Source organism: Penicillium subrubescens (assembly GCF_028828155.1).
Source record: "Penicillium subrubescens strain IBT 31985 chromosome Unknown utg000005l_segment0_segment0, whole genome shotgun sequence".
Taxonomy (NCBI): domain Eukaryota; kingdom Fungi; phylum Ascomycota; class Eurotiomycetes; order Eurotiales; family Aspergillaceae; genus Penicillium; species Penicillium subrubescens.
The window spans coordinates 4,821,807-4,842,725 of NW_026643155.1; the positions used below are offsets into that span (position 1 = coordinate 4,821,807).

Genomic DNA, 20,919 nt, shown 5'->3' on the forward strand with positions numbered 1-20,919 from the left:
AGACCATAGGGCTACAGACCATGTATCTTTCTCTGACAGTCCGGTTTCACCAGTACGCTGCTCCATCTAGACTATTTCCAACCGAATACTCCGAACCGAGACAGATCCACATCGAGGTGAATCAACAAAAGTGGTCCTGAATCACATATCCCCTCTGGAGTAGAACGTTCGACACGAGAGTAGATATTTTGTTTTTTTAAGTGTGTTTCTCGCAAAAGAGCATAATGTTCACTATTCTAGCTGGAATTCCAGTCATTCTAGCCGAGTGTGTGTAGGTTCGACATCCAAATGGACCTTGATAAGCGCTCGGTGTGACTCGTATTTCTTGCTCAGCCCGATATATGCGAACCCTGATCGGACGGTACCTATACATAGAATTTCGCCGATAAGAGCAATACGGCCGTACATACGGCCCGCAATTGATGCAATCTTCGGTACATACGTGGAAGCTCTTTCGGTAGGCTTAGCCGGTGGGTCTCTCCGGCGAGCCCGGGCGTCGTTAGGGCAGCACTACTGAGACATGTAATTTTCATTTTGCTGGCTTGAAATTTCGACAGATCCCTGTGTAAAGGGGATATTCTAAGGTAACATCTATATTGACCATGGCTTGATCGTAAAGCCACTTACCGTTGACCCCTGCTTATCTCAGGCATATGTCTGCCCGGTAAGGCGTCAGAGGTTGGAAAAAGAATGGTGAAATACATGTTGTCCTTGGCTATTTTGACTTTGTCTTCCGAGACCAATTGAATCCTCTTGATGCTCAGCCCTTTTCTCGCTGTTCTGTGGAGCTATTTGCTATCTCTTTTTTTCGTTTCTATCCTGGCTAGGGGTATGGGGTGGAGGATAGGTCGAACATTTTCTCAAGAGAAGTTGTTCATGAAAACTCGACGATAGTGGTATACCATGTGGCAACGGCAATCCCACCCTTGCGTCCCTATCATAAGCATGGCTAAGAAATGACTGAGCCTCGCTAGTCGGTATGCAGGCTCTAGTGGGTTTTTTTTCGCACTAGGTCTATATAGGCCTGATAACGAAGCTACAGTAGTACATGCATCCTCTGGTTTTTATTGTTTTGTTTTTTTTCTTTTCCAAGTTCTAGTTGTTTAAATTTTCTCTGGACCCTTGGGCATCACATATCGAGTATGAAGGATGGATACTCTCCTTTTTATTTTTGGATTTTATTTGATTTTTTTTTCTTTTCGTGGAGGACATTGGACCCTGAGATCGACCGGAAACCAATGGAGATTGAGAGGCGGAACCGCAGAATTACCATGTAAAATACCCACCGAAATCCTGCATACCGCCGCGAAATTACAGCCACCCGCTGCGAATTAACCGAATTGAGAATTACCGTATCCTTTTATGTATCAAGGTACACAGATAACGAATATAAAATACCAACAAATCAGTGGATCTTGTCAATAGTGTTGGTTGGCTCTTTGTCATTTTGTAGCCAAGGCGCATTGTTCGCTTCCAAATCCTTTCGAACTCTTTTATGGAGATTGGATTCTGCTCAAAGGCCGAATAACAATCGATCTGTGCTCAGCTCCTGCAATAGGATTTTTCCAATCACGGTAGTCTCACGGAGTCGCGGTTCATCACTTAATAGTAATGTCAGCATTGTCACATCCTAACCTACCTGTGTTAGCCTACTTCGAGGGGTTATACAATAACTACTGAACAATCCCATCCTTGGACACCTTGTGCGTAGGTAATTGGCAAGAGCAACATAATGTAATGATTATTATCACAATACCATAGATATACTATAAAACTCCGGGCTAATGCCGACATTCGACATCGTGCTGGATAATAATTGAGGAAACATGGAACTCGCTGGCCTGCAAGGCGTGCCACTTTGTCACCTTGTCTCGGATTAGGAGCCACGTTCAACTCCGTCATCTTCCCGGTTTTGGCCGCACTCATGAATCAACCGGTGGGAAGTACTCCGCAGATGTCTCACTCTCGCAAAGAATGCCGCTTTTCAGACTCCAAAGAATTGAAGTTGACTCGAGGATTCGGAGAATCAAACGATTTTCGTCTCATCCATGCAAGCAAAACATCCACAATGTTTCCATCACAGCCACAAGGCTCGTATGAAGTGTACGTGTCGTCGTAAGTCCTAGGTCTAGGCTTGGGCCTTGGCCTCGAGTTATCTCGTAGCATATATTCATCCATATCTCTCGTAGTGTTCCCATTCCATGGATTGCGCCAGGCACCACCCCTCCTCGGATATGCTACTCCGCATATTCGATTCTTCTGAAGAACATTTCCAACACCCCAGATTCGAGACAGAAAAATGCATATTTTGAACTTCCACTTGTTCATGGAAGCATTATTCATGCCTTAGGGCAATAATCCATGTGACCATGTCTCCACGAAGCTCAGATCGCAACTAGTCGTGAGACTAGGCTTAATCACACCTAGGCGGGTTCACCTACCGCGGTAGCATGATAGATTCCGGCAATAGTACGCAAGAAAGATGCACCCAGAGTCACAGATTGACCCAGTGCCCCAGCACCCCCAGAGACTAGGGCTTTTGCCACAGAGTCCGGTCTTTACCCCGAATTCTTCAGTGCGAACTCTAACCGTGATTCTTGCCTGCAGCCTTTCTTACCCCAGGGGTCGGCTTCATTCCTTCCTTTCCAGACTTTCCCATCCCCTCTACACTCATTTTCCATGTGATTCAAATCCTAGTTCACTGTCATTCTTTCCTTATCACACTCGTTAACCCTGTCACTCGCTCAAAACCAATATCTACACTCTTTTTCGACGTTTGCAGTCGCGTTTCTGTCTCCTGATTCTGAATACGACTGTGGCGCGACCTAAAGGCACGCTATGTTGCCTACTTCCGCAATCTGCTATTTAGCAGGCCTTGCTTCCATTTCAACCCTCTTCGGTTCAACTTTCGCTGCACAAACATCAGAATGGAAGTCACGATCTGTTTATCAAACCATGACCGATCGGTTTGCGCGCACCGATGGGTCTACCACGTCTCCCTGTGATCTTGAAGAGGGACTCTATTGTGGAGGAACATGGAGAGGAACCATCAATCATCTTGATTATATCCAAGGAATGGGATTCGATGCTGTCATGATCTCTCCGATCATCAAAAACATCGACGGTCGGGTTTCTTATGGCGAGGCATACCATGGATACTGGCCGCTGGACATATATGATTTGAATTCGCATTTTGGAACATCTCAAGACTTGCTAGACCTCAGCAAGGCTCTGCATGCGCGTGGGATGTACCTGATGATGGACACGGTCATCAACAACATGGCCTACATGACCAATGGTAGCGACCCTGCCACGCACATCGACTACTCGGTCTTCACGCCGTTCAACAATGCAGATTATTTCCATCCCTACTGCAAGATTGTGCATTGGGAAGATTTTACCGAGGCCCAGCTCTGTCAAACAGGAGATAACGAGACGGCGCTGCCTGACCTGTTCACTGAACACAACGATGTCCAGCTACTCCTGGAAAACTGGGCTACGGACACGATTCAGAAGTATTCTATTGATGGGCTTCGAATTGATGCCGCCAAGCACGTCAGTCCAGGATTCTTGAAAAACTTTGGAGATAAAGTTGGCGTGTATGTCACTGGGGAGGTTCTTGAGCGCAACGTTAGCATTGTTTGTGACTATCAAAGCAAGTATATTGGGAGTATGCCCAATTACCCCATCTACTACGCCATGATTGATACGTTCACCACGGGCAATATTACCAAGCTTCCGAATGCAGTGGAGGTGATGAAACGCGCGTGCCCTGATATCACTGCAATGGTCTCCTTCTCTGAAAACCATGACCTCCAACGCATCGCAAACTTCACATCGGATATATCGGTACGTGCAACTGCGCCGAATATCATGCACTATCTCTGACCAAATCTCTACTGATTTAGCTTGCGAAAAATATCATATCATTCACACTTCTGTTTGATGGCGTTCCGATGCTCTATCAAGGCCAAGAGCAACACTTGGATGGATCCGGCACCCCGTTCAATCGTGAAGCAATTTGGCTTACTGGGTACAACAATGACACGGTCCTTTACAAACTCATTGCGACGCTAAACGGGATCCGGAAACATGCCTATCGCCTGGACCCGGATTACGTTGACATCCAGACGCATTCCATCTACACGGGCAGCAGTGAAGTGGCCTTCTCCAAGGGCGTCGAGGGACGTCAGGTCATCATGCTTCTATCGAACCAAGGCACCCAAGGCAAGCCCTACAGCCTCATGTTACCAGTCACCTACAATGCCGGCACGGCCGTGACCGAAGTGTTGAATTGCAAAACCTACTTGGTCAATGAGAAAGGTGAACTCCACGTCGACATGGATAAAGGAGAGCCCCGAGTTCTGTTCCCAAGCAAGCTGCTAGAGGGCAGTGGGCTATGCGGTTATTCGTCAAGCAACATTTCCTACGCCGATATCCGAACGGGTCGTGGATCTGGATCGTCGGCTTCGGGGGCCAGAAATAAAGGAAGCGCTAACATTAAGCAACCACTTTTGCTGACACTCGTGCTGAGCTTAATGTTATTAGGCCTAGTCTAACCCTCTTAGCGTGAACCACATTCTTTTTTTTGTATCTCGCATTAGCGAGTGTGCTTGTGATCTTGAATTTTCTCTTCCTGATATCCCTCGATGAATTCCGTGCCGATTTGATTGTTTTATGTTTCTGGTAGCCAGCCTTACTCACGGTCGCGTCTCTTTTTTTGCCCTTGTCGACAATTTTTTTCGCGAGTTCCTATTATTAATTTTTCATGTACATATTTTCCACTGTTTCCACCGACCCATTCTTCTGAATATACCGCTTTATGAACGCTTTGTGAAATTATCGTCAGCATAATCTGGACGTGAAAATATAGGTATGACACAGTGGATGCGACCGGACTTTGCCCGGGATATAGGGGGCTGTCTTACTGGTGTCCTCAATCTGTAAGTGGTCAGTGGTGGTATGGTATGTCTTACAATGGACTTAAGAAGAGACCCACTTGTTGAATTTTTCGGGTTTCCACTTGTCTTCAATGTCTTGAACCCTGCGGATCCCAGCGGACTCTTAGGTAACCAAATATCCGTCATCCTGAGTGGATATTCTTTTGCAGTCAAGATGCAACTAAATTTGGAAATTGAGGAATCACAATTATTCCATTTCTAAGAAGCGCTTGGTTTCGCGTTTTCATTGGTTTTGTTGCATTTCATCTTTTTAGCAATATTTTCCATACTGTGTGACTGTGTGCCGAAGGCCGAAGCCCCTGATGCTATCCTTGTTCTCGTGCTGGAATCGGCCACTTCGGCGGAGACAGCGAGTCTGGAAAGAGAAAGAAGGTCAATTATTTCCCATAACGTGTTTCTGAATACTATCATTCTGACTTGTAGCTTATCTTAATTAGAAGCAGCCAAAAACCTTGATCAACTCCCCTCGTGGACTGCGCCAGATAATACGCTAATTCTGCAGGCGTTTGAATGGCATGTTCCTGCCGATCGGCGGCATTGGAATCGATTGAAGGCTGCTTTGCCGGATTACAAGGCGCTAGGCGTTGACCAGATATGGGTTCCCCCGGGATGCAAGGGAATGGACCCTGCAGGTAATGGCTATGATATCTACGACTTGTATGATCTGGGGGAGTTTGATCAAAAGGGAGCCATCTCGACAAAGTGGGGCTCTAGGAAAGAGCTGGAGGACTTGGTATGCCAAGCTCAAGCTTTGGATATCAAGATCATCTGGGATGCGGTGCTCAATCACAAGGCTGGGGCTGATTTCCCAGAGAGCTTTGAGGCAGTGGAAGTAGATCCTAAACGTGAGTTGAGAATATTCACTGCCCTCCAGTCCAAATCTGGCGCAGCAACAAACAAAAAGGTTCGGACGGCTAATTTTGGAACTTGCAGGAAGGGATGTCGAAATATCCAAGCCGTTGGAAATCGACGGCTGGGTGGGCTTTGATTTCAGTGGCCGTGGCGACGTGTACAGCTCGATGAAGTACCACTGGCAACATTTCAGCGGCGTCGACTGGGATGACAAGCGCAAACACCAGGCTATCTACAAAGTCCATGCCCCCCACAAGAACTGGGCCTCCGATGTGTCTGGGGAAAATGGAAACTATGACTACCTCATGTTTGCTGACCTTGACCTTTCGCATCCTGAAGTCCGCGAAGATATCCTACAATGGGGAACCTGGATCACAGATACATTATCCCTCAGTGGGATGAGATTGGACGCAGCAAAGCATTTCTCTGCGAAGTTCCAAAAGGATTTTGTCAACCATATTCGCAGCACTGCCAATCCGGATTTCTTCGTGATCGGAGAGTATTGGACCGGCAATGTCCAGGCTATCATGGACTACCTGGAGAAGCTCGAGTATGACATTGCGGCTTATGACGTTCCACTGATTGAGAATTTCTCAAAGTTGTCGCATATACCCGGTGCAGACCTCCGTGATATCTTCAAAGATACCTTGGTTGAGCGCAGGCCGGACCAGGCTGTGGTAAGAAACACTCTTTTCTTCAGCTCGTCCCATCTGATATTCAGAAACTGACTTTTGAAGACCATTGTCGCCAATCATGACACGGTAAGTGGCGCCAACCGAGGCCTTGACTTTAAGTTTGTTGGGCTCAAGTATTGACTTTCTTGCTTATGGCTTAAAAGCAACCAGGGCAAATGCTCGAGGTGAGCCTCCACCAAGCTATTTCCATCTAATCATAACCAAGCTGACAGGAGAACTAGACTCCAGTGGCATCAGACTTCAAATTGCTAGCCTATGCCTTGATACTTCTCCGTAAAGAAGGCCACCCGTGTGTATTCTACGGAGACATTTATGGCATACGAGGTGGAAATACTGCGCCCCCGATGGCGCCAGCGTGCAATGGCAAGCTTCCAATTCTAACAAAAGCACGCAAACTATATGCCTATGGCGAACAAGAAGACTATTTCGACCAACCAAACTGCATCGGTTCGTCTTTCCACCACCCTCCCCCTCCCCCTCCCCCTCCCCCTCCCCCTACCCCTTAATTTCAAAATTTACAATTTCATTTTGGACTTATCGTTCCTGACTGATGTCTCAGGTTTTGTTCGCTATGGGAATGCTCGTCACCGTTCTGGTCTCGCCTGCGTTATCAGTAACGCAGGCGCGGCCAAAAAACGCATGTTCATTGGTCGGCAAAATACGAACCAGCGGTGGATAGATATACTAGGGCACCAGCCGGGGGCGGTCGTTATCGACAAACGGGGTTATGGGCTTTTCCCTGTCAACTCTATGAGTGCCAGCGTCTGGATTGATTCAGCCGTAGTCGCTGGTAGTGGTGTTGAGGACAAGTTGTATGTTCTTTCCCTATCTACCCCTATTTTCTAGCCCACGCTAACGCAGACATATCACCAGCAACATAAACATTTATGACTATTGATTGTTAGTAACTAACTCGACGGAGTCACTTAATCATGAATAATAATTTTCAACTGGAAAAAAAAAATTCCAGTTGGCTCCTTGGGCAGCACATTTGTTGGGGCTACCCATAAACTCATGTGGTAAAATCGTAACCGCCTCTTCCGCTGGCCACACTTGGGATACCCACAGTCACTTGTTTGTTTGGCCCTGAATCCAAGCCCTAACGGTGAAATGGAAACACTCTCCATTATTGAGACACACTGAACGTTTTGCTTCCTTCCGGGTGGTCCCTCAATCGGCAGAGGCTCGGTGAAACATTTCGTATCCACGTGTTGTACAAGACTGCCTGTTCCTGAAAGATAATGTGGGCCGGCACGCCCATGGATGTCTCAAAAAAACTTCCGTCGAAGTTCCGTGTTCCTGGTTCAAAACCAGAATTCCTTGTTCGCCGTCCGTTCATTATTAATTCGCCAGGATTCAGTTGTGTTCACTGGATAGGTTGAAGAGACATTTAGGACCTGCCAAGACGCGATCGGACAATTAGCCAAGGATTTGGTAATTTTCTGAAGATATGACTGGATCTTATCCTGTCTACCGGGTCGCTCCATGCGGTTTAGCGTTGATCGGAAACATCCGTTGCTGTGATAGCCAATCAATGGCCCTTGTCTAATACGAAGAGCCTCGAATCCTTCGATACACTCAATACAGCTGCCTGCATGAGATTTCGTGCAGTAGGAGTCAACATTTTGTTCTCAATAGATTTCGAACTTCATTCCCGGTGATTTCTGCCTCATTGAAAGGGAGATCTATCTCTATCATCAAGAGATATCTTCGCAATCAGGAGGCGTCACGATAAGTCCGTGCTTTGACACCAGCCAAGCAACTAGTAAGATGGTGTAACAAGATAAGGTGGCCGTTAGAGCAAAAATAGAATTTCCACTAGTTAAAAATTACAAACAATACATATACACCAGGTATGGTTAACTTACCTGTATTTCGGTAACGAAATTCCATTATCGAAGGCAAAAAGAGGGGCCAACCCTGCACCAGCAATACTTGGCATGTCTCGGTTCAGCCTCCTCAGCGCCTCATCTCGCTAGAATGCGTCTAGTGGCTTGCAGGATTCACTATCGGCCCAATCGGCTGCTGCATTTATACGAATTGGTCGAAATCACCGACCCAACACCGGCCGGTTTAACCGATTGTACTGTACTCTTTCTGGGAACCAGTCACCACCCGGGCCCATTCGGGCGATCTTCTGCCCGAAATTGGATTTTCAGTTTTGTATGACATGTACTGTAGTTGACTACGGAGTATGTACATGGCAGACAGTATTTTGCAAAACTTGGAAGTATCGCTTGGCATCGCCATATCGAGTTGATACCGAGACTCCGGACTGCACAGGTGGTACCTGATTCCGTGACGGGGACCGTGGTTTACCCTTTCCAAGGCTCGTGTTCGATATGTACAGTACTGCAGAGACCTGTCTTGTCATGTCGAGCAATCCATCACTGTCACTGCCAGGTTCGTGCCGGACATTGCCATCAATTGATTCAGATATTATTAGACTTGTCTTAGCTATTGTGCGAAAATGTTTTGATCGTCGTGTGTATCTTATGTTGGGACATTTACGTTCTTTTTCTACTTGAATCTTGATTATAATAAACTCTCGAGTCTTTCACTGTCGTTTGAGATATTCCTCAAGTCTTAACTTTCTGACAAACACCTGTCTATCATTTTCATTAAATTTTCACTCGCTATACCATCAAAATGCGTCTCTCGCTGGTCTTGTCTCTTATGCCTCTTGCAGGCTTCGTCGGAGGTAAGTCGGATTCATGCCCAACCTATAACCCTCTAACAAAATAACTAGCTCTCCATGTCACCGAGCCCGAGAAGGGTGCCGATATCAAGGCTTCCGATTCTCTCACTGTGAAGTGGACTTACGTTGAGTAAGTTCTCCCCTGTTCTATATCTCTTTGGTTGTATAATTATGGTCGTATCTAACTCTGATCAGCACCGATGCTAAGAGCTTCAACCTCTACCTCGTCAACAACGCCGTGTACCCTCCCCTTAGCGAGAAGATTGCAACCGACGTCAAGACTTCCGATGGCTCTTACACCATTGACAGCCTCGGCGTCTCTGCTGGGTATGATACTCTCTCATTTTCAGCCGCAACGCCTTCCCATTCACTCCTAACATTGCTTCCCTATATAGATCCGGCTTCCAGGTCAACCTCCAATCCGACGTGACCCAGAACACCGGAATCCTCGCCCAGTCCGAGCAATTCAACGTCACCGGCTCCGCCCAGAGCTCCTCCACCTCCAGCACTACCAGCACTAGCACTTCTTCCAGCGCTTCGACTTCGGGCACTACTACCGGTACCTCCACTACCAAGACCCTGATCACCGTCACCGGCACCAGCACCAGCTCGACCGGTACCGCTACCGGCTCCAAGACTACTGGTACTTCCGGTTCTACCGGTGCTGCTTCGTCGACTGGTGCTTCTGCTAGCGGTACCTCGTCGCAGACTGCTGTTCCTTCTACTGGTGCTGCTGCTGCTCTCAAGGTTGCCCCCGCTGCGGCCGCTGGTCTTTTGGCTGGTGCTTTGGCTTTCGGTCTGTAAGCTTGGGATTTTTGAGGATACAGCACTAGCTGAGAAGAGGTCGAAAAGACTGTCTTGGGGTGGTGAGGGGATGAGAAGTGATGAAAGTCGTGGGGATGGTAGAATTAGATGGGGTTGAGGTGTGGAATAGATATACACGGATTTAATGATAGATGGAATGGTCTCTTTTTGTTTTTTTAATTCTATCTATATTGTTTAATACGTGATGACGTCCTGCTTTGAGGTTGATAATCATAACACTACTGTTGACATGCTATTATGTTAATATCCCCCTTGGTTGACAACTGTAAATGATCCATGACAGATGAAGTCCATCTCCTATTCACTCCGGTCAGAGGTAATGATCGGACAAGAACTTCTGGAAATATATAGTGACGCTGAAGTAGTCCAATAGAGGTTCAATCACTACATGCAGGAACACATTTGGCAGCCGGGTACCATGGATGGCCTCGGAAGTTTCCATATCCTCGGATGATAGGTCTTCCTCTGCGGATATATATTGTGCGCGAGCACATGGGTGTTTAATCAGTACCCGACCAGTGAACACATATCTAGCAAATGAGCGAGGCTGACTGTCACTATTTCTAATTCTTGAACTTCACGAGATGTATATCTCTAGATTAAATCTAGTATTTATGGGTTAGAGATGACCTAGCCAATTTTGTGTGGGAGCGATCTGACTCTGATTCTTGCATTTCTCAAATCCAAAAATGAAAACTTTTGAAGGACGTAATAGTACCAGCGACGAAGAGATATCCGTAGCCAATAAAGTAGATTAGAAGAAGCATACCAAATAGCCTGCGATGCAAGATCATATTGCCTTAGGTAAATAGCAAGTCACCCCTCAGAATTTTGCATCGTCCTTTCCCTCTTCACCCTCTTACTGCTCAGCATAGTAGCTATAATCTTGGTTCAGCAGATAGAATGATTTAGGCTCAGGCTGTCCACTGCCACCCTCCCAAGTTGGGGTGGTCAAGGTCTTTGGCGTATTGTCCCGACGGATACCCGAAAAGACATACTCAAAGGTCTTGGCCCATTGGACGCGGTTGTTCAGGCCCTCCAGTCCCCACAGTTCCTGCAGGAAATGCAAGACTGAGCTGTGGGTGTATTCGGAGTTCTTGGCGTATGAGGTACCTTCCTTGTGGATGAGGGTGTTCGCTGGGATCCAGGGGCTAATGAGGAAGGCAGGAACGCTGGATGGGGTTGTTAGTGTGGAGGTCTTTTTATGAATTGAGGGAAAATGGCTTACCGGACGCCCAGGCGAGTGAAGTCGTAGCTGACCTGATGACCCTCGGATGTGCCAGTGAAGGTAATGTTATCTTCTGGCTGGGGCACGTTCAACGGGGTGGGGACGTGGTCGGCGAAGCCACCGTGCTCGTCAAAGTTGATAATCAGGAGGCTGAAGAGTATTTTTAGTCTTGAGCAAGCTCTGAAAATGCTCGATTATGCATGATGACTTACGCATTGTCCCAGTACTTGGACCGACGGAGAGCATCGTACAGGTGCTTGACCATCTGCTCACCTGATGCCATGGGACTGGTCGGGTGCATCGAGTCAATGGTGCAGCACTCGGGGTTGATGTACGAGAACGTGGGCAGAGTGCCTTGTTCCAAGTCACGGTAGAACTCGTCCGCGTGGGCGAGGTGATCCATCGCGTTGTCTTGAACCCACTGCGAAATTTAAGCACGATATACTTTTGATATATGGCTGGATGGGGCCTTACCTTGTACATGAATGCGTCGATAATGTCGGTCTCGTAGTACTAGAGGTAGATTTGATCAACGACTGCCAAATACTGCCAGAGAAAGCCAATCTTACATTCTTCCAGCTGATGTTCTTGTTGCTCAGCGATTCGAAGATCGATGTCGCGCAAGTAGTACCCGTCACATTGTTCCAGAACCCGGCAGACTGGTCAGTGTTATCGACAAAACCACAGCTGGATCCCGAGGTTGCGAATTGGCGGTTGGGGTTGGTTGGGCCAGGGTGCTCAGCGAACTATATCTCAACTTGTCAGCTTCGGCACTCCCTTTCCTTCTTGCTACCAAGACAAAACTCACATAGGCATCGAAGAAGGCAAAGTTCTGTGCCAACTCCGCCAAAAGGGCCGTCTTCTTTTGATCATAGGCCTTGATCACAAAGGCGGCATCTCCGGGAGTCGACTTATATTTCTCCGACTGGCGCTCGACGAAACCACCCATGTTGGGGACGTCATCCTTGGTGATGTTCCACTTGCGGAAGATCTCATAAGTGACACCCGCAAAGTTGTGATCGGGATCGACGAGAGGGACTTCTGTCTCGAATGGACCAGCGCAGATATCCAGAGGCTCTCCCCACACAGTCCAATTGGCATTGGTGTATTCATTGCAGTAGTCAATCTTGCGCAGGTTGTTGATGTCAGGGTGGAAGTCCCAGTAACCGGCAATGTTGTCGAAGGAGTGATTCTCCAGGGTGAGGTAGATGACATGCTTGATCTAGAAGGGGCATTTGAGGTCAGGTGCTCTGCCAGTTTCACTTGTAGGGAGATACCGTAAAGTACTCAGATCTCACTCACGTTTTCACGCAGCTTGCTCCAGCTCTGAGTGTTAGGTGGCGATGGGGCTGGAGGGAGAGCTGATGCTGCAGTGATGAGGCCCGAGACGGCCGCGATCTTCAAGGCTGACTTCATGATGCCTGTAGTCTTCTCACCTCAGTTGACGATGAGTGGTATGAGTAAGAGCACTGGCGAGGGTGGATTGCGACCTAGCAGACAAGAATGGGCATTCTTCTACTAAAAGGAGTGGAAATTGCTTTCTTGGCTGGCAGAGTCTACACCTCCCTCCTTCGGAGCAGGTACAATCCCCCCATCGGCACCTGCCGCAATTTCGCTTCATGAAGGGCTCCATCTCTTGATCTAGTGTCTTGGTCAGGAGCCTACGACTGACGCTAAGACTATACCGAGTCAGCGACGGAAGAGACCCGATGCTAGTGCCCGGGTGTGTCGGTAATGGAATTTAAACCGAGCCCTATCATAGCTTGCAGACACGGTGTGGTCCACTCTTCAGACTATTCCGTTATAGATGGGACAATATCATCCCTGTAGGGATGTAGGTGGGGTGGAGATGACAGGGTGGAAGAAGGGAGAAGGGAGAAGGGAGAAGAGGAGAGGCACGCAGGAGATTTCCCTTTCTGTCCTCGTCACTATCATGACTAGTGTTTGATTAGGCAGAGAGCGGGTGACATTGTCCGCTTTATCGTGACATTTAGATCTATACTTTGATTGTATCTTCAAATGTCGGATGTACCTGCTTTGGGACTGGCCACGAGGCTATATTTTCCCGACTCGGATACACGCGATCTCCAAAGTTAATCAGCCTGCATAATCATCCGAAAGAAACATAAAAATCAAGAAACTAAGAAATTCACGAGAGTTAAATGACTTGACTAAATGATCAAAAGGATCTAAACAAGTACGGTACCCCACCCGTCAGCAAGAGCCAACCAATAAGTGATTAGTCTTCACCCGCGATTACAATATGCCTCTTTTGATTGGCGGGTTTCTTAGATTTAAGCACTAACAAGCTCCACATGGCTCCACCGCCTGCCAATTCTGCCCCGCCGCCCAGCTGATCCTCCGCGAATCAGCGTGGCACGTGCCTGACCAACACCGACGCAACCCCGACCAGTGCCAAGCACGTTGTTCCTTAATAGGCTGGGATGCATTGCGATCGGCGGGGACTTCTGACTGTCCGCCCTGCTACGGGCACCACGGGCAACAAGTGTCCACCGATTTCTCCGCACTAGATGGTGTAACGCTTCCAAGCGAAAGAGACGAGAGGAGCACATGCAGCTCCACGCCACGCTCGCTGCTGTCTCTTAAGTCCGCCTTCTCGAATGTTTTTTCTCCCTTCTTTTTCTCTGCTCGCGAGGAAGACATTTTGAGACATTCCTGGATAAAAATTCAACAAGGGATAACAATCACTTTCATCCGGATCCAGTGATCCAGACCACTCGCTTCTCACGAGTTCCTTCTTTGATCGCCATGTCAATCACTTCAACCAGCGGCCTCATGTCAAACTACTCCCGTCTTTCCGAGCACCGCTCCTCCACCGAGGAGGAGAATGAGAAGGATATGCATCTGCGCCTGCAATCCGATGTCGAAGCTGCCGAGAGTCTGAATCGCCGGACGGCGACAGCAGACAAGAAGGCCTCGAAATGGATTGACGGACGTACCGTCTCCGATGCCATTATCGGTCTTTCAGACGGCATGACAGTTCCATTTGCCCTCACTGCGGGTCTGTCAGCTCTGGGCGACACCAAGGTGGTTGTTTTTGGCGGCATGGCGGAGCTTATCGCGGGTGCCATCTCTATGGGCTTGGGTGGCTACCTTGGCGCAAAGAGCGAAGAGTAAGCCAAGCTTTCCCCACTCACAGCCCGAAATCTACGATAACATTCCCAATGGGCCTTTGGAGAGCAAGCATAGCTAATTAAGAATAACAGGGAATCCTACAAAGCTACTCTCAAGGAGACCGAAACCCAAACAATGACCGACCCCGCCTCCATTTCCACCACCATCGAGGAGATCTTCGAGCCCTATGAGCTGCCCAGCGAACTCGTCTCCCAATTGACCGGCCATCTCGCCGCCTCCCCCATGCTCCCATCTTTCCTTATGAACTTCCACCACACTCTTCCCGAACCTTCTGGCTCCCGTGCCGTCATCTGCGCCCTGACTATCGCCCTTGGCTACTTCATTGGCGGTTTCGTACCTCTCTTGCCTTATTTCTTTGTCGGTCCCCACGATGCTTTTGTCGCGCTGCGCTGGTCCATTGCCACAATGGCCGTTGCTCTGTTCCTCTTTGGTTATGGCAAGACCTGCTTCGTGAGCGGATGGAGTGGGCGCAGGAATGTGCGCAAGGGCGTGATCGGTGGATTCCAAATGGTGCTAGTGGGTGGTGTGGCAGCCGGATCAGCCATGGGACTGGTCAAGGCGTTCCAAGCACTGGCAAATGGGCATGAACATGCCAAACAAGACTAAGACGTCTGTGTGAGAGAAGCGCAGCTGCATATGTAAAACCTCGATTCCCCTCGTTTCTTCTTTCTGACTGGGTTTGATTTGGCGTTCATGGCATGGGTTTCCGGGCGGAGGACAGTCGGGGTGTATCGGCGTTCTTTCTTTTTTCATTCCTTTCTTCAAGCCTCTGCTTCATGACATACATTCATGAATAGAGGCAGTCTACGGACATTGCGGACAAAAGCTTCCGCACCATCAATCAATATAGACATGCTTTTCTGTATCAGGTCCCCCAGATAACAATCTGAAGTAAACTGGACAAAATACCGAGTATGGTGGAAGATGAACTTGATGCGCAATGATAGTAGAATATTTACAGAAAACCAACTTCAAAGTGTATGTACATCCCAACTCCCTTCTCAATCTCAACATCAAAGCTTACTACCCACAGGCCGCACAACCCTCAGTTCATCATGAACAATCTTCGCCACCCTTCCACCATCATCAATCGCCCCATCGATGAATCCCCTCCATCCAAACGACGAATCCGAACTAGCAAAGAACACATTCCCATGCCGTTCCCGCAATGCATGCAAATACTTCGTCGTCATACCAGGCCGCAACCACTCCCACGCACCACGGGCAAACTCATCCTTATGCCAATTATGGAACACCAACCGCTGCACCTTCATGTCCGGGTGGAACGCCTCAAAGGCTTGCTTGGTGACTTGGATATCCTGCTCGGGATCTAAATGGCTGCCCGGCAGGGAACTGCCAAATGCCACGAGGTGAGTATTCCCTGCAGGCGTGGTTCCATCGCCGAATGTATACGTGAGACGTCCGCTGGGGTAATTCGTTGCGCCGAGCGAGCGCATCTCGGGATTGGCGACCTCCGCATGACACTTCACCACTTGATTAACATGGCCGGCGAGGGAAGCCTCCGTCTTCAGAGTCGGTAGGGCCGGCGTGAAAGCCAATGTATGCAGGACGTTCAGCGGGACAGTGCACACAAGACGTCTGCCCTTGAAAACCTCCACTCCATTCCGAGCAGTGACTTCAACTCCATGTCCGTGATCAACCACATCCTTGACAGGCGTGGAGAAAGTATAATCCAATCTCCCCGTGGCGACGGCTTCGTCGAAGATTCGTCGCGCGAGCGTGGACTGGCCATCGCGCAGCTTGTACGTGAGTCCGATGGCCATGAAATCAGGGAAATTGTAGTTCATCAATGCCCACCACCGCAGGAGTTCGAAGAAAGATGCTTCTTCCCATTTCGCGCCGTGCGTGATCGCGAGGAAGCCTTCGAACATGTTCTTTTCCAGCGGTGTCAGGTGCATCGATACTTGGGCCATGCGTTCTGCCATAGACATGTGGTCGTACTCCTGCACGCCAGCCATGTTGAATTCGATATCGTGTGGGTAGGGAATGACACTGCGGCCGAATTGGCCGTCCACGTTGATGAATTTCTTGAATGCGGATTCGACGGTTGCATCCTGTGTCGACAAGTTAGCAACATTCCCCTCCTTCTAGCCTTCCTTCTCAAATTCGATATTGGAGATAAACAAACCTCCTCATCATGCGACAAATGCCTAACCACCCCATCCAAATTCACAGTAACCTTCGCACCCCCTCAACATTCTTCCTCGGCGAAACCTCCAACTGATCCATCATCCCGTACCGCCTTAACTCACGCCAGACAAATGGTTGATGCCAATGCACCCACGTACCGCCCATCTCATACGCATACCCATCAATATTAGACGACCACGACCGCCCACCGATACGATCCCGCGCTTCGACGAGAAGCACATTGTTGCCGGCGAGGGCGAGGTCCCGACATGTTGTTAGACCAGCGTATCCACCGCCAATCACGATGACATCGTAGAGCTTGTTTCTTGTGAAGTGTGTGGATGGTTGGATTAGACCGGGTGTTGGAACGCCTTCGATTAGGCCTGTGGATTGGGTCCATTGGTAGCCGTCGCGGCTTTTGGGGGAGTTGGTCATGGTGGGATATTGTGTAGGGGTTTGCAATGTTTGTGGAATGTTTTCTTCAAGATTTATGGAATCAGTGAATACTTATATTCTTATACCTTGACCCATCTATACCCCGTGATTCAGCGGCTATCAAGCTTGTTGCCCTTGATGTGCTCGGAATTGGGGAGTGAAGTTCCGAGGCTGGTACCGACATCGATGCTTATCGCCCGCGCGAGTGTGGGGAAATGGCGCTTGTTTTGCTAGTTTAGGTAAAGATAAAGTATTATCTTCTCAGATCTGCGTATGGTATGATCTTCTAATTCCGAGCTTCAGATTTGGCTGTGCTTACATGGCTCTCATCGCGGTGCCTGCTAACAAATATCCCTCTACACAGCCTTTCTGACCACACCAGACTAGGAACCAATCTCAATGAGAATAAACAAATGCGTCAGTAGATTTATTTATAACACGTCTCTTTCATAACTATTGATCCCTCTTCTAAACATGGATCTCCTCCGAAACAAGCTGGGTGTTGCCTCCATAGAAGGTTGCGATATGCGATACTCCGCTTTTTCTGCACATTGTCCACTCACATCACCCCGCCACTTTGCCCCTTCTCGGTCTGCGTTTCCGCTTCCGAGCATCCTTCAACTCCCATCCCTCTTGCAAAGACACACCCTCGTTCGATTCAATTGAAGCCGAACAGTCATTCCTCGGAACATGACAAGCGAGTCACCCGATCGAGATGTGGATCTAACCACATCGTACCATCCAAAGAAGCGGGCGAAATACACCCAGATCGCTTGGTTCGTCTACCTGTCCATCCGTAGCCTCCTGCAGGCTTCCGGGATACAGCGTGCTTAAGCTGACGATGTTAGCAATGAATGTAAACGGCGCAAAATCAAGTGTAGCGGCGAGTCTACATGTTCACGCTGTGCGCGTGGCAAGATTCACTGCGTCTATCCTACGGATCGCACGCCAATACAAGAGACCGAGTTCAAAGATGCACGGTATGTGTTCATACAAGATAAGAATGGTCATAGTCAAGCCACTGATCCTGTATAGCGTCGGTCCCAGATTTGACTCCGTTGACCGGCAACTGGAGATGCTCCAGCGGGAAATGCGGAGTATATCTACTCGCCTACGAGAGCTAGAAGCTTCCAGCCCGGGATCTTCAAGACCTGCAAAGACCTCTACACCAAGGGAGTTGGATCGTATTTTGAACGCGCCAAAGTCACCGCCGTACGTTGGGCCAACTAGCGCGGAGTTTGGCCTCCGGCGACAGAGAGCTTCGTCTCGGAACACTGGTAGTGACAATGAAGCTGATGAGGACATGCCTTTGTCTACTCCAACCCGAAGTCCTACCCCAGAGGGGACAGCTTCGCATGCGGGGAGCGGGTTCCGCCTCGGACTTGATGATGCACTTCGTCTGGTGCAGGTCTACGAAGACCTTGTCGGGGTCATGTATCCCTGTGTTGATATTGATAGTGTTCGTGCTTATGTGCATGAGTACTATCGCTCGCATGATACGATATTTACTAATGCGACTGACTCGCTGGATAAAGGGTCGACGGATCAGGATTGGTTCTTTGCGAGGGATATTCAGGTGTTGAAATTGATTCTTGCAACTGCTCTGCTGGCTGAATCTCATGGTCGTAGTGAAGCTGCGGCGCAACTGGCGGATAGCGTTGAAGACCGATTTGCTAGTCGGTTCAAGGTTGCCGAGGTTGATATGAAGGAGATATTGATCATGACATTATTGGTACGTTGATGTCCTACTTCAGTTTGTATCTCTCATCAGAGATATACACCCGGGTCTAACATTCATCAACAGTCGATTTTTCACTCATATCGTGACGATGAAGTCATCTCCTGGCGCATGACACGCATCGCGACCAGTGCCTGCATGGAACTAGGACTACATCGGCAGGAAACCTGGCAGCGGACAGGAGGTGTCTTCCCGGGTGAGCTTGCTTGGACTTGGGCCATGCGACTTTTCTGGTGCATCTATGTCCTAGATCGGAAGTGGTCTTTTGGCAGCGGACTACCCTTTGGCATTCAAGACATGGACATGGATACAAATCTCCCCGAGCCGGGACACTCTACTCCATACTTGACGTGCATGATCTCGTATGCGCGGTTGAGCACTAAGATCTGGGGCTTGGTCATGGAGTGGCCCAAACACTCTCGATTGGCGACGGCTGATAAATGCGCCGAGTTGGATGCACAGGTGCAGCAATGGATTTGGTCGATTCCACGCGAGCTACGGTTCGACCCGAATTGGCAACCTGGTACAACTGCAAGACCCGAGAATTCACCGCAGAATGATCGTGCGATGATGCTGCAGGTTTTGCTTGCGTTGCAAGGAAACCAGCTTCGGATCCTAGTATACCGACAGAACTTGCAAAGTAGTGAGCACATTTCTGCGGACGTCGCCGGTGCGACGATAGCCGTCGAAACGGCGAAAAGCACAATCCACATGCTTGAGTACTTCAGCGGCGTGACAAACATTTACTTTCAACGCCCGGAACCGTTCAACTATTTCTTAATCTCTGCATTGGCTGCTCTTCTCTTGGCAGTCCTACACGCACCGAGTCGCTTCAGTCACGTCTGTCGACCAGAGTTTTATACAGCTATAGAACTCGTACGTCGCTCGGCGACTCGTGCACGAACATCGCGACGCTTGCAGAAAATCATCCGCAGTCTGAAACACATCCAATTGCATAAAGGAGGTCCAGACAACCAGGCAAACCCTCACAATCGTCCAGCAAAACTAGCGGCTCGAGGAACCAAACGACCCGCAGATTATCCAGCGACACATGTAGACTCGACGCCATCGCGTGGTCCATGGGATATCAATCCCTTCTCCACTCCAGCTTCGCAACCGACGTCCAATCTGCGCCCAAATCAAAACTACGAGACATCAACGACTTCATGGCAATTCTCACCCGGAACGATGATCGACGAGCCGAATATTTGCGAAGATCTGAGTAGTTTTTTCGAGAATGCGGGTGACCTCTACTTCGACGCACATGCGGCTTCGGACTTGCATTTGCCTAGTGCACCGGATTTATCGCTAGCTAGGGGGTGGATATGGGGTTCTTTTCTGTTCCTGCGAATCCGCAGTCGCCTACTACTGCTTTTGATGCCTTTGAGGCTGATAATGAGGAATTGACGCGTGTGATGGCTGGTCTACTATGAGAGCTACATAGATCATGCTTGGATTATTGTGATAGACTTAATCTTTTCGCTCGTTGAGCTTGGAGACATATATTTTTGATAAAAAAAAGACTGATATCTGTAGTTCTTGGTGATTAGGTGATTCGGCAGGGTGTTGTATCTTCCAAGCTGAACGCCACATATTTCACAATTCTCCAATCGGCATCCCTATCCGATCACTCGTCAGCACGCTTATCGCACAGCTTCACGGTCAATTCCTACAACACTTATCAACTCGAAGACGTGGAGACGTGGCGGCGTGGATGTTCAACGCATTGCGTCATGGCTCGCTCATCAACTATATCGCCGCAGGCCTCATCGGACTGCAGTAGTAGTTCACATCAGGTAGCAACAAAGGCTTGCTAGTTAGAGATGAAGTTCAAGTTACTTGGAGTCCCCGATCTGAACACACCTTATCGGGCATGCAGTCGATCGGTGAGGTCATTTGATGTGGAGGGGTACAACGTGATGCGATGCACATGCAGAGATATTGCGGGGCATGATATCCTTACACAGATAACCCCTAGACTATTTAAAATCTGGAAATTGAACGAAATATGAAAAGTATCGCAGCGATTTCCCCGAGTAAAGTGTGGACACTCAAGTCGTGGGGGCCGTACTATCTCTCTGTAAGATGATGATCTGGTCTCCGCGCTTCTTCAGTTGGGATCTACGAGATCTACCACGCGTCGATCATACGGTACGAAGTAGAGTAACTAACTGAACGTA

General features: G+C 48.8%; 7 protein-coding genes across 7 annotated transcripts; 5 read left to right on the forward strand and 2 right to left on the reverse strand.

The window, feature by feature from the left end:
- Window positions 1-2,955: 2,955 nt before the first annotated feature.
- N7473_008273 (alpha-amylase) lies at window positions 2,956-4,559 on the forward strand (the record flags this gene model as incomplete). Its single annotated transcript, XM_057154213.1, has 2 exons — window positions 2,956-3,849; window positions 3,909-4,559. The coding sequence occupies 2 exons, from the start codon at window positions 2,956-2,958 to the stop codon at window positions 4,557-4,559; spliced, it is 1,545 nt and encodes a 514-aa protein (XP_057008551.1).
- A 704-nt stretch (window positions 4,560-5,263) lies between these two features.
- N7473_008274 (alpha-amylase) lies at window positions 5,264-7,406 on the forward strand (the record flags this gene model as incomplete). Its single annotated transcript, XM_057154214.1, has 8 exons — window positions 5,264-5,333; window positions 5,399-5,806; window positions 5,895-6,490; window positions 6,551-6,574; window positions 6,652-6,672; window positions 6,730-6,955; window positions 7,068-7,320; window positions 7,382-7,406. The coding sequence occupies 8 exons, from the start codon at window positions 5,264-5,266 to the stop codon at window positions 7,404-7,406; spliced, it is 1,623 nt and encodes a 540-aa protein (XP_057008552.1).
- Window positions 7,407-8,800: 1,394 nt separating this feature from the next.
- Window positions 8,801-10,306, forward strand: N7473_008275 (GPI anchored serine-threonine rich family protein). Its single transcript, XM_057154215.1, has 4 exons — window positions 8,801-9,209; window positions 9,258-9,336; window positions 9,402-9,533; window positions 9,602-10,306. The coding sequence occupies exons 1-4, from the start codon at window positions 9,158-9,160 to the stop codon at window positions 10,008-10,010; spliced, it is 672 nt and encodes a 223-aa protein (XP_057008553.1). The 5' UTR covers window positions 8,801-9,157; the 3' UTR covers window positions 10,011-10,306.
- Window positions 10,307-10,890: 584 nt separating this feature from the next.
- N7473_008276 (uncharacterized protein) lies at window positions 10,891-12,675 on the reverse strand (the record flags this gene model as incomplete). Its single annotated transcript, XM_057154216.1, has 7 exons — window positions 10,891-11,203; window positions 11,260-11,409; window positions 11,472-11,680; window positions 11,734-11,772; window positions 11,829-12,005; window positions 12,068-12,481; window positions 12,562-12,675. The coding sequence occupies 7 exons, from the start codon at window positions 12,673-12,675 to the stop codon at window positions 10,891-10,893; spliced, it is 1,416 nt and encodes a 471-aa protein (XP_057008554.1).
- A 1,353-nt stretch (window positions 12,676-14,028) lies between these two features.
- Window positions 14,029-15,021, forward strand: N7473_008277 (VIT1/CCC1 transporter family protein; the record flags this gene model as incomplete). The annotated part of the gene is made up of 2 exons (XM_057154217.1): window positions 14,029-14,393; window positions 14,487-15,021. 2 exons carry the CDS (start codon window positions 14,029-14,031, stop codon window positions 15,019-15,021), a joined length of 900 nt encoding a protein of 299 aa, XP_057008555.1.
- Window positions 15,022-15,428: 407 nt separating this feature from the next.
- N7473_008278 (flavin monoamine oxidase family protein) lies at window positions 15,429-17,001 on the reverse strand (the record flags this gene model as incomplete). Its single annotated transcript, XM_057154218.1, has 2 exons — window positions 15,429-16,490; window positions 16,624-17,001. The coding sequence occupies 2 exons, from the start codon at window positions 16,999-17,001 to the stop codon at window positions 15,429-15,431; spliced, it is 1,440 nt and encodes a 479-aa protein (XP_057008556.1).
- A 690-nt stretch (window positions 17,002-17,691) lies between these two features.
- On the forward strand, window positions 17,692-20,146 carry N7473_008279 (Zn(II)2Cys6 transcription factor; the record flags this gene model as incomplete). The annotated part of the gene is made up of 4 exons (XM_057154219.1): window positions 17,692-17,777; window positions 17,850-17,981; window positions 18,037-18,733; window positions 18,806-20,146. The coding sequence occupies 4 exons, from the start codon at window positions 17,692-17,694 to the stop codon at window positions 20,144-20,146; spliced, it is 2,256 nt and encodes a 751-aa protein (XP_057008557.1).
- Window positions 20,147-20,919: the final 773 nt, after the last annotated feature.